The sequence below is a fragment of the Lepisosteus platostomus genome, chromosome 17, assembly GCF_059453375.1.
Source record: "Lepisosteus platostomus isolate fLepPlt1 chromosome 17, fLepPlt1.hap1, whole genome shotgun sequence".
In the NCBI taxonomy this organism is placed as follows: Eukaryota; Metazoa; Chordata; class Actinopteri; order Semionotiformes; family Lepisosteidae; genus Lepisosteus; species Lepisosteus platostomus.
Genome location: NC_142627.1, coordinates 9,267,392 through 9,278,762, shown reverse-complemented (window position 1 = coordinate 9,278,762; position 11,371 = coordinate 9,267,392). Strand labels below are relative to the sequence as shown.

Below are 11,371 nucleotides of genomic sequence, written 5' to 3'. Positions count from 1 at the left end.
AAGGGTTGTGTGCCCAACCCAGTCCTTCTGCCTTTGCTCTGTGTTTTTCGTTGCTGTTTTATGTGTTTTTCCCCCCTGCCAGGGTTCATGCTGCCCTTTTCGCTGACGTCAGATCTGTCGCTGAGAAAGTAACCGCAGACTGGGGCTTTGACACTGCTGGTGTCCCCAGTGGGCCACATCGATCCACCCCAGCGTGCCTTGACCACACACCGTCATCACCCCCGTTTGAAACAGTTTTTCTTTAGTTGAACAAAATCATGCTATCACAACTAGTTAGATCATAATACAAGCTGCTACAGTGTCTCCCACCTATTATTATTATTATTATTATTATTATTATTATTATTATTACTACTACTCTTTCCTGGATAGTACACTCCATCATCACTTTACAGGTAATGGCGATCCCCTCCACCACCACCGATGTGCAGTCCCACCTGGATGATGTGACGGCAGCCATAGTGCTCCAGTACACTCACCACACACCAGCTCTCGGTGGGGAGGAGAGCAGAGTAATGACGCCAGTTCAGAGATGTGGATTATTAGGAGGCCATGATTGGTAAGGGCCAATGGGAAATTTTGCCAGGACACTAGGGTTACACCCCTACTCTTTTCGAGAAATGCTCTGGGATTTTTAATGACCACAGAGAGTCAGGACCTCGGTTTGACGTCTCATCTGAAGGACGGCACCTTTTTACAGTGTTGTGTCCCCGTCACTGTACTAGGGACGGACAGAACCCACACAGACTCCAGGGTGAGCGCCCCCTACTGGGCCCACTACCATCGCTTCCAGCTTTCCTGAAGAGTGAGGTATAAGTGTAGCCAAGCCTGCATGAGGTATACCAGAATATATTACTGCTGGGCTGATGAGTGCCAGAGACTATAATAAACTGATGCACTGTTGTCATTTGGTCTTCATCCCAACATTGTTCTAAATGTGTTTTCTTAAGTATAAGAACAAATACCCTGTGATGTAAGCAATGCAGAATATTACAATAGTGTTAAGAGCTAATAATGGGAGCCTTTGATGATATAGACATACATTGGGACTTATATGGTCAGTGTTAAAAGTCGTGATCTCCCATGTTGTTAAGCGGCCATTTAGTAATACAACTATGTAAAACTATAAATGGTCACAAGATGGCAGTATTAAACTATATAATATTCCCTTTGCTCTTTCAGCCCATAGCAACAAGGTCAAAATCATCACATCACTTTCAAATCACTGCGGATTCAATACAGGGTCGCAGGGGAGGGAGAGACTATCACTGGAAGCTCTGGGCATTGCAGGGCAGATAGACACAAACACACTCGCACCGAGGCCATTTTTAAGGAAGACAATTATCCTACCTCTATTTTGGGGCCCACACAAACATGAGGAAAACATGTAAATTCAAGGGCAATTAGCGTGGTGACTAAACTGCACAAATAATTCTAAAAATGGTTTAACTTGTAATACAATTTTAACATAAGATCCCTTGAATTACTGTACATTCTACCCTTTTGTCTATGCACAGTATTCTCATACATAACACTTTCTGGCTTTTTTTAATTGTTTTTCCATATTTTCTAAAACAATGTACTGTAAATAATGTGTCAACACAAGCACCTGAGCCCTTTTCCTATGATGCCTCTTCTAGCTCACTTTATAGTTCTGAGTTTCTATTTATAGTTTTGGCACATGCATGCAAAACCCTGCACTTGTCTACATTAAACCTCATCTGTCAGCTGTCTGCCCAGTCTTATACTTCATCTAAATCTTTTTGAAATTTCACTAACTGCTTTTGCAGTGCTTGCCAGTCTTCCACGTTTGGTGGCATCTGCAAATTGTAATTACTTTACAAACTATACCCCAGATGACATCAATGATATTAAGTAGGTGGAGCAATTGTTTCCTGTCCTGCAAAATTTCTAGGTTTTTGGCTCTGATGCCTGGCTTTGTCTTCTATATCTTGACTTGGTTATTGTGGATTTACTGGTTTTTGAGCCTGGCCTGACCTCCTGAGCTGTATTTTTGGATAAACGCCTGCTGGTACTTTTGACTTATGGAAAAATAAATCCATAAAATCTAAATGCATATCAAAATATCACATACCTATGTGTCTCCATTACTGTGGCTGCTTGTGAAAGAGCTAAAAGGTGGGTAGGCAAGATGTAACTTTTGTAATGTTTCCTGTTTCTCAGTGACTGCTTTTGAATTTTATAGCTGGTAGTTCAGGTTAAATGCACCTACATTTATTGTATGTGGAATGTGTGTGTAAAATTATTTATAGAAACATCTTGCAGGTTTACATAGTAGTCCTGTGGGAGTCTGTGCCAAACTTTTTTGGAAAACTTCCAGGAGCTGAAAAGAAGTACAGTGATTGTTTAATCCTGTTTTTAATAAGCCTTAGTGGAGCCAGCCAGCTTTGGATCAAAAGCTAGTGCTGCTCTCAGTGTAGTTAGTTCTCTGGAGCATCTGGATGGATCTATATTGACATATGGAGGCTGGGAACAATGTTATTCTCCCAGGCCGGTCTTGTTATTTCTGCTGTGATGCTGCATAAGCAAACTTGGTATAGGCCATTGGCACATGTCTTCTAGTAATGGAAGTTTACCCATTGTACATTATTTGTGTAAAATTGTTTTCTCTCAGGAGTTATTAGTTACCTTAGTTTTTTGTTTCATTGTTCCTGTTGCTGATTTGCAGCTTTGTTTATTTTTTGTTGTAATTCTTTATTCGAACCAATCTCCTTTGTTTTTTTTAAATAAGTATATACACAATATAGATAAGGTAGTTTGTATGAAGCACAGGATCGGTGTTTACTGTTGACGTGAGTCTGTGCTGAGAATACCTTGTTTTGGTAGGAAAGCTGTGCATTATTATTTTTCATTTTACACTGTACTGCAAACATCCTTGTTTCAACACAAATCAGGCTGTTTAGAAAAACAATCTTCTTGTGTATTACAGTACATTGCACATTTGTTTTTGTTTGGCCACACACAGAAGTCTTTGTTTAAGTCTGAGATCTGCTGAGGGCAGAATTTGCTGTTTGTGAGCCTACAGCAGGTCTGCATGTGTCTTTTTGTTTTCATAAAATCCTTCTGACAAATGAAGTACAGTAATAAGTTTTCCTTTCTCAGTCTGAGGCGGGGAGGAATCTCATGGACGCTACCATGCGGTATTGTGTTCAGCCAGCAGGCAGCACTGCCAAGCAGAGAGAGGACAGGAGATGGGACCAGTGCCTCCAGTTTGCTCTGGGAAGACCAATCTAATATGCAAAGCAGGTGCTTCCTCTCATCCCACCTCTGCAATCAAAAAAAATGTCAACAGAGCTGCAGCAGAAAGGTAGTAGTTATCAATACTGGTTCACAGCGCTGGTTTAATTCCAGACCTGGGGTGTGATGTGTGTGCAGTTTGTATCTTCTCCCCTGTCTGCATGGGTTTCTTTCACGTGATCTGGTTTCTAGTCCAAAGATATTTTTTGTTCTAGCAAAATAAACTTTATTTCATGAAAACCATTTTCACAATAACTAACAAATGATTAAACTTACATCAGTTCAAAACTTTCCCAATCGGGTGACTGTCCATTATCAAACAGAGCAAGTGGGGCTAGATTTGCTAGAGTCTACATTCACTTCCACGTCCTACCGCTTGTTTTTGTCCAGTTCCCTGTCGTGGCTCTGACCCGGCGGTCGTCCAGTCTTCCGCAGGAGCTCAGGGAGCAGAGATTTCTGCTTCAGTCCCTGTACAAGGCCCACAGTCCCTTCCAGCGCTCCCTTGCCTCCAGTCCAAAGAGAGTTTATTTTTTTTCCCATCAAAATAAACTTTCACAAAACACATTTCACAATAGGTACACATTCTAACAAATTATTAAACTCACATCAAATAAGAACTTTCCGAATGAGGTGACTGTCCGTTATCAGTCAGTGCAAGTGGATGAGGGGGCCGGATTTGCGCAACAAGTCCCTCCGAGCCCCACCTCTCGTGGTTGTCCGTTTCCCTGTCCCGGCTCTGAACCTGCGGAGGAGCTCGGGGAGCAGGTATGTCCACTTTTTAGAGGGTCCTTTCCAGCCCTCCCTTGCTGTGGAGAAGCCCCATTTGGTGACGTCGTACTTATCCCTCCAGACCAAAGATCATTTTTCCAAAGATTTGTTTTATTGTCCAAAGATAAACTGGCAGTTTTAGTTGGCTTCTGGGAAAATTGGCCGTGTGGTGGTGTCTGTGTGAACCCTGCAACAGACTGGCATCCCATCCAGGGTGTATCCTGCCTTGTACCTGCTGCTTGCGGGGTTAAACTGGTTGAAGCAGTTATAAAACAGATGGAAGGATGCAGCAAAATCTCATGAGATTTTCTCATGTAACAGTTCATGCGGACATAACGGGAGGATCAAAACGGACTTGTGTGGAGGGAGACGAGCTTTGGTTTTGGGGTTTCTTTTCAAGCCTTGACTGCAGTATAAAAAAACAAACTCTATTTGTACGATAATTTACTTAAAACGACTTTGTCCTCAGACAGACACTGTAGCTCATAGGAAGCGCCGATTAAAGATGAGATTAGGCATCAAAGAGCAGCTGTTGGTCGCCTGAGGGCCCTTCAGTTGGCATCTAAAGATGAACACCACAGCTCACCTCACAAGGGGGCACCAAAGGCTGTTACGTGCAGTAGGGTCCCTGTTTTACATCTCATCCACAGCACAGCGTGCGGAGGTTCAGTCATTTAGACTGGGGGGCACACAATGATGACAGCCCGGAATCCGCTGGTTACAAAGCCCTTTCCCTTAACCTGAACACCACTGATCCTTGACAAGCACCCAGATCCCGCTGTACGTGACAGGCTTCCAAACACTAACGATTTACACCTTTTAATAAGATCTGGAGTTTATTTTCCTTAACATTCGCAAGCAAGCAGGTGCAGGCAACACCTTGCTGTCCCCGAGTGTTGCACTTTTGAATCCAGAAATTGGAAGCGCGATTTGGAAGTTTTATTGCAACCAGAGCATTTCGGTCACGAACCGCAGGTGACGCCTGTCTGTGTTCACCAGGGCTTCCTAATGAACGTGTCAAAAGAAAACACGAAAACAACAGCCGACAATGTAACCATTAAAATAATAAAACAGTTTTGACTATTGAGCTGTTGCCACTTTTTAAACATAATTAGTTTAACGGTGAAAGGAAAGCCGAGGCGAATGGAAACTCCGAAAGACGCGCTGTCGTTTGACACCAGCATGGGAGCGGCCGTAGCGGAAAAACACTGCAGGTCCTCTCCGCGAAAGCACAGTTTATTCGGATTGGGCAGGGCTCGCCATAAGAGCAGAATATTGCTTTTCATATATATATATACATGTCAGATCCCCCACTTCATTTTTACATTCCTAAACAATCCAGGAAGCCTTCTGTTGTCTTGAGATATCTGGTAGATCTTTTAATATGAATATTTGTTTCGTGACTTTCAAATAATCCGTGTGTCCCTGCACGCCGCAAAATCCCATTTCTCTCTTCCCCCAAACTGAAGAGCGTGGTGTTTAAAGGGGAGGAAAAAAAGCAGAACATTTCAGTATTCCAGTATTGGAGAATTAAACAAGACATGAACACGCTTCAACACTGCAATTCATTTTTCAACTTTAAATTATGTTTCTATCTCAAATATAAAATAAAAAGCGAATAACTACAGTTCGTTACCATAACATATCAGCAATCCCTTTTAATTGGATTGGATTTGTCCTGTAGCGTTCGGTTTATGTAACAAAACTCAAGACCTAATGTTCTGGTTTCGAGCACATCCGCAGGTTCAACCACGCGTGCAGGTCTGTGGCTTGTCGGCTTTGGCCTCAGTCAGGGATGGTGGGTCAGTGCTTGCCTGTGTCTTACACAGTGTCCACCGGCCAGATCTTCTCCAGCCCGCAACAGCTAGAGAAGTGAGGGTTAGAGAAGTTTCAGGGAGATGAGTGCTATCAATCAATTGTCCCAGAGCTCTCCGCCCTGCCCAACTCCGGCCCGCCCCCCCCCGCTTCTCTGTCCTGTCTCAACTTTTGGAAAAAGTTTTTTCCCCCCTATTTCTTCGGAGCAGAAGGTGGGGGACAGTTCAGCATTTTAGATTTCCACCCCGTTTAGGAGAGAGAGAGAATAGAAGGAAAATCTGCAAATCTGCTCCCGGTCCCGAGCTGGATTGAGAATGGGGTGTACAACACGGTGTAAAGGCTGGCTGCTCGGACTCGCCCTTCTCTGGTTAGCGGTGTGTACCGGCGGCGTGAGCCGGAGAGAACTTTTCCAGTACGGGGAGGGGGCTGGGGACCAGCTCCTGGAGAGAGGAGACGACACCTCGCTTGAATTCGCTCTGGATAAACCGCTGATGTTTTACGACGGCAAATTCAGCAGCGTTCATGTAAGTAGGCAGTCACTTAACACGAAGCGTGTTGACCTCTTTTCCAAAGCCTTTGTAAGCACTGTGAAAGCTCTGGGAGACCTATTGGAAAAAAGGAGTTGTGTGCTGGTATAAATGGTTAATGTTTAACGTAAACGTAATCTATAAACGCCACAATATCTTGGTTATTTTTTGCAGATTTGTCGTAAGGCACTTTAAACTCAATGTTTAAGGTGCCTTACGACAAATCTGCAAAAAAGAACCACCGAGCATCAATTCACGACGACTGTTTTCAATATTTCGTCTTCTATTTTCATATTAATATTAAGCGAAATAATATATTATTAAGGGCACAAAGCATTATGAAATGCACTGAATAAATGACATGCCGAATCTTAAGATAATGATTCACAAGTCCTTTTCTTTCCACATATGTCAGCCAGCTAAAGGTTAGAAATAACTACACTAAGACTTTTTTGCGATCCTTACTTGGAAAAACGAAACAACGGTTCGCCCACCAAAGGGATCTCGTGTTGCGCTACTTTTTGCGCCGGAGTAATTATCGATTGTTCAAGAAATAGATACATCGACTGTTTCTTCGTATCTTTGTGGCAACAGAAAACTCTGCCTTGTTTATTTTTTAACCACTGGACTTTTACCTCACTCCCATGCCTTGTAATTATCAAGAGAAAAAAGGTAGTCCCAGGCGGTACTGTATGGAGAGCCAGCACTGATAACATCAAATACGCGAATCTGCCTGCGATTATCAGTTTTGTAGCCACCATTGTTTTTAATGTTGCATCTCTCTGCATTAAATAAACAGATAAGCAGCAAACCAAAGGAAACACCGCCCCAAAACCGATTTGTTTGATTTAATTGGGCTTCTTCAGATAGCGGTTTTTTAGGCATGATTATTGAAGTTGAATTTTAAAGTCCGAGGTTTCCCAAGCAGATATCATTCGCTAAGGAATGCTGATCCTATCTAAGGACGTGAGCAACCAATTTAAAGTCTAATGTTTGGTCTAGGAGATTTTATCCAAGTTTGGAGGGAGGCCTCAGAAAGGAACTAACTTTTCATAACGATATTTCCAGCCCTCTCTAGCAAGAGGAGAGCTTTTCCTGACTTTTAACTGTTATTGAAATCCTTTCATTATTTTAGATCACAAGTGTTCCGATGCAGGAGATGTGGACAGCTGTTTGCATTTTGTGTTGCTGTAAGATTGTCTTCATTTAAAGTACTGTATTCAAATAAAAGGAATTTCTCTGAGTAAAAATAACACAATCGACAAAAAAATACAGCATAGTGATTATAAAACATCTCAAAGTTACTCATTTCTGGGGTAATTGATATTTGTAGAGCCCAGCTTCGACTTTGGATAGTCTGAAAGAAATCCAGCCCTGCGTTCTCACTAAAGACAATTTCCTGCCTTAGAGCACAAGTGATTTGTGTTTGTGTTCTACGAGCGCTTAATGGCAGCACCAGATTCTAGGACTAGTTGTAGCCTTTTCTGCTAAAGATGTGGACTGAGATCCTTCTCTGCAACCTCTCGGCTCTGCTATTCCTCTGGTCTGAGGCAATAGTCTCCTGTACTGGGTGATAATGCGCTATAGGACTATAATAATAATAATAATAATAATAATAATAATAATAATAATAATAATAATAATAATAATAATAATAATGAATAATTGCTTACACTTATATAGAGCTTTTCTGGACACTCCACTCAAAGCGCTTTACAGGTAATGGGGATTATGGGATTTTTTTTCCACATTAAAAAAAAAAACCATGAACTAATTTTAGTATTGTTTCCATTTATGTAGCCGTGCAATCTTTGGACATGTTGTCCGGAATGTTTCCTCTGGGATATTCTTTTATTGCTAATCCTGTTATGCGCACAGGAACCTATTTTTTTCTCTCTTTGTGCATCACTTATGGCTAATTGATTTAACACAATAGCCAGAGAACAGGCCACGCAGTTGGCAGACAGTTTGCCTGTTTTGCTGGATAGATGCTGACCTCCTTTGAAAATTATTCCCAAAATAGCAATGTCGGGACTCCTCCGGGTTTTGTTGGGAACGTTGGGAAGACCTTTTTTTGAAGTGCAGTACATTTTCTTTCTCAGGCTGTGCTTTAGCAGTGAGTTTTTGATTTTGCCAGTCGTTCTGTGATGTCAGGAGCTGGAGTGTACCGGCTTTGTCTGATTAATACTCTGTGTGGAGCCTTGCATTTTGAGATGTGCTGTGGAGTTTTTGTCTTCACCAAATCGTTTCAGTGCTTCATTTGCGCTCCTGAACTGTTCCCCCTCTTGGACGCTGTGTTACGCGCACGTCCCTGTAGCCCAGGAGGGGTGTACCCTCACAGCTGTATCCTCAGCACATCAGCAGATGTGAGCGGCGCCTGGGTCCCTCACTTCCCATTCCACCACTCAGGACGAGGTCCTGTTTCTCCCGCGGGCTGCTTTCATGTGCAACAGCTGGGTTTCATATCATTACCCTACCCTGCAGGACTGAGGGGAGCCTCTGGGAGAGGTGGGGGATGGCCGAGGTTAAATTCTTTCTGCATGCTGTTGGAGCCCATGTGGACTGTGCTCTGTCACAGAAGAAGAAGGATTCATTTAGGATAGGGAGGAAGTAAGAGTGCCCCCCCTGGCTGCAAGTTGCAATCCTCCCCCAGTTTAGCAAATGGAACCTGCTGATTCCTGCTGGTGTCTCTGAATGAGCAGGGTCTTTCCAGTGTGAGCCTTTTAACTTGCAGATAGCACCTTGAGGGTGTTCACCCGCTCTTTTGTTTTGACAGAAAGAAGTCGTAAGTAGATTTCTAGCCCTTTGTCTATTTCAGTGGGTGGGCACAATGCTTTTGCTTGGGAATGTCATTATTTTTTTATGGCCGATACTGGAATCAACATGTTTTGAACAATTTGCTCTTTACCGGACTTGTATCTGGGGAGCAATACTGGTATGAAGAGAACCATTGCTGAAGAACACAAGCTATTTGAAAGGTCCTCAAATTCATATATTATCCAAATGAATTAGTAGGCAAAGACTGCATTGAAATAACATGAATGAAAGTGAATATTGTGTGATGGGTTAGAGGCTATGCTGTGGGTTTGGATCTGCTTGAGAGCATGCTCTCGTTATTTCCTGTTGCGCTGAGGTTTTTATATGGTCTTTTTATAGCAGTGAATCCTACTTGCTGTGTGTCGACTTTTACTTCCCTTCCAAACAAGTCAGTTGCAGGTCATCTCAGCCTTGTTGTGCTCAGCTCACTGCTCCAGGTTCATCAGTCCTTCAGGCTTGTTCTTCAGAGAGATGGCGTGAATATGATAAGTCTAATCCCTTTGTGTAAGAAACTTTAAACTACTCTTAAGCAACATATGATTAAATGACCAAAGGGAGTTAGGCACCTCTCTTTTGCTCTAGGTCAGGTCCGTCAGGCTGAATCTTCAGTAAAGGAATATTATTTCGCATTATCTACACACAAAACCTTGCAGCTGGTATATCTGGCTGTTCCTGCAGGCTTTCTCCAGAAGGACTTTTTTATGCTGTCGATGAAGAAAGTGATCCGATGTTTCACTTCTGCTCAAGGTCTTTTCACGTCTCTGCCACTGTTCTTCAACACACTGGAAGGGATAGAGCAGTAAGGCCCTTTAACCAGTTTGCTAAAAGCGGATATTTTCCAGCCCAATTTGTCACAAACCTAAATACCCCAGTGAAGTAATTAGTCGTTAAGCACGCACACATTCACACACCCATGCATTTTGTGTTCAAGTCTCTTAGCATAAACAAGGCCTCATGCGACATTATCAAATGTAAACTCTCCCTAATGATGGGTTTGTTTAGTCTGAACTGTGGTGTAGCAGTTTTCTCTGTACTGGGGAAAATCTCTTCTGCGTCTGGTAGGATTGATTCCATTCAGTATGTACTCACCATTTTCTTTCAGTGTGAGACATTCTTTACATCCTTCCCCTTTATTAAAACAGAGCTCTTGACATCTTAACCATATTTTGTTTGTCGGCACAGAAAATCAACCCTGGACCTGCGCCAGCACAATTCCCTGTGGTTTCTTATTTATTCATGGTTCATTTTCCACAATCATGTAGGTTTGTTTTTGCTGGGGATGTGGGAATGCTAAAGCACTTATTTTACCTCCATGCCTTCAAACTATTTTTTTAGGAATTCACCATTTTCTTACATAAAATCTCTCCCACAAAATTCGACATCACGCTTATGTTAAAGAGAATATGGCGGTCCGGGCAGATGAAACTCCTCTTTGTGATTAACAGCTGGGACCTAATTGTGCCATTTGGTTCATCTGAATTCTTTTTATAAAAATTCCTTCATGTTTATCACTGCTCTTGTTTTGAAAGAAAAAACCTCTCCTATTTTACAGAGCATTAAGCTGACGGCAGGTATGTAAAGTTCTTTTGACAGCTTCATTGTCTTGCCAATGTCAGCCATGTCATTCTGTGCTCATCCTCCTCAAATAAAAACCTGCCCTGAGGCCAAGACACACTACAGCCCTGATAACCTGGACACACACTGCAACACAGGCTGTCTGTGTTTAGAAAAGCCTTTGTCTACACTATACTAAGAACGGCTATGAGGTGCATGATAAAGTGTATACTGTGTCTGTGTTTTTTCTCATAAAGAGACAGCGACATTTATTTTCCTTAGGCATATCCTTATACAGTCTTTACATAATGGTGAAATATGTGCACGTTAACAGTAATTACATAGGTGACGTTCACTTAAATGAAAAGATAGTGTTGTTTTTGACATTCTGTCGTTTCAGTGCACAACAAAATCTCCTGAGCTCAAGTCTGTGCAGTGCTAATGTTTCTAGTTGTCATTTGTCTGTGTGAGTCAGTTCATGGAAGTCCAACCTGGACACCCACTGTACAGCACTGAGCTTGAATATCTGTCGAGGCAGTTTGATAGGGCCCTTCAATGCTTTTCAGTGCTATTTGTGGTGAGAAAAAGATGAAAACTTCCCTTCTGATTCAGGCGGTATAGTAGCAGTGGAA

At 42.4% G+C, this 11,371-nt stretch overlaps 1 protein-coding gene across 1 annotated transcript in view; it reads left to right on the top strand.

Annotated features, from left to right (window-relative positions):
* The first annotated feature begins 5,990 nt into the window (after positions 1-5,990).
* Positions 5,991-11,371, top strand: part of LOC148646086 (nidogen-1-like) — a 32,418-nt gene continuing 27,037 nt past the window's right edge. Inside the window, exon 1 of the mRNA XM_088609659.1 lies at positions 5,991-6,365. Within this exon, the coding sequence (XP_088465785.1) occupies positions 6,156-6,365 (210 nt within the window). The 5' untranslated portion in view covers positions 5,991-6,155. The remainder of the gene's footprint in view (positions 6,366-11,371) is intronic.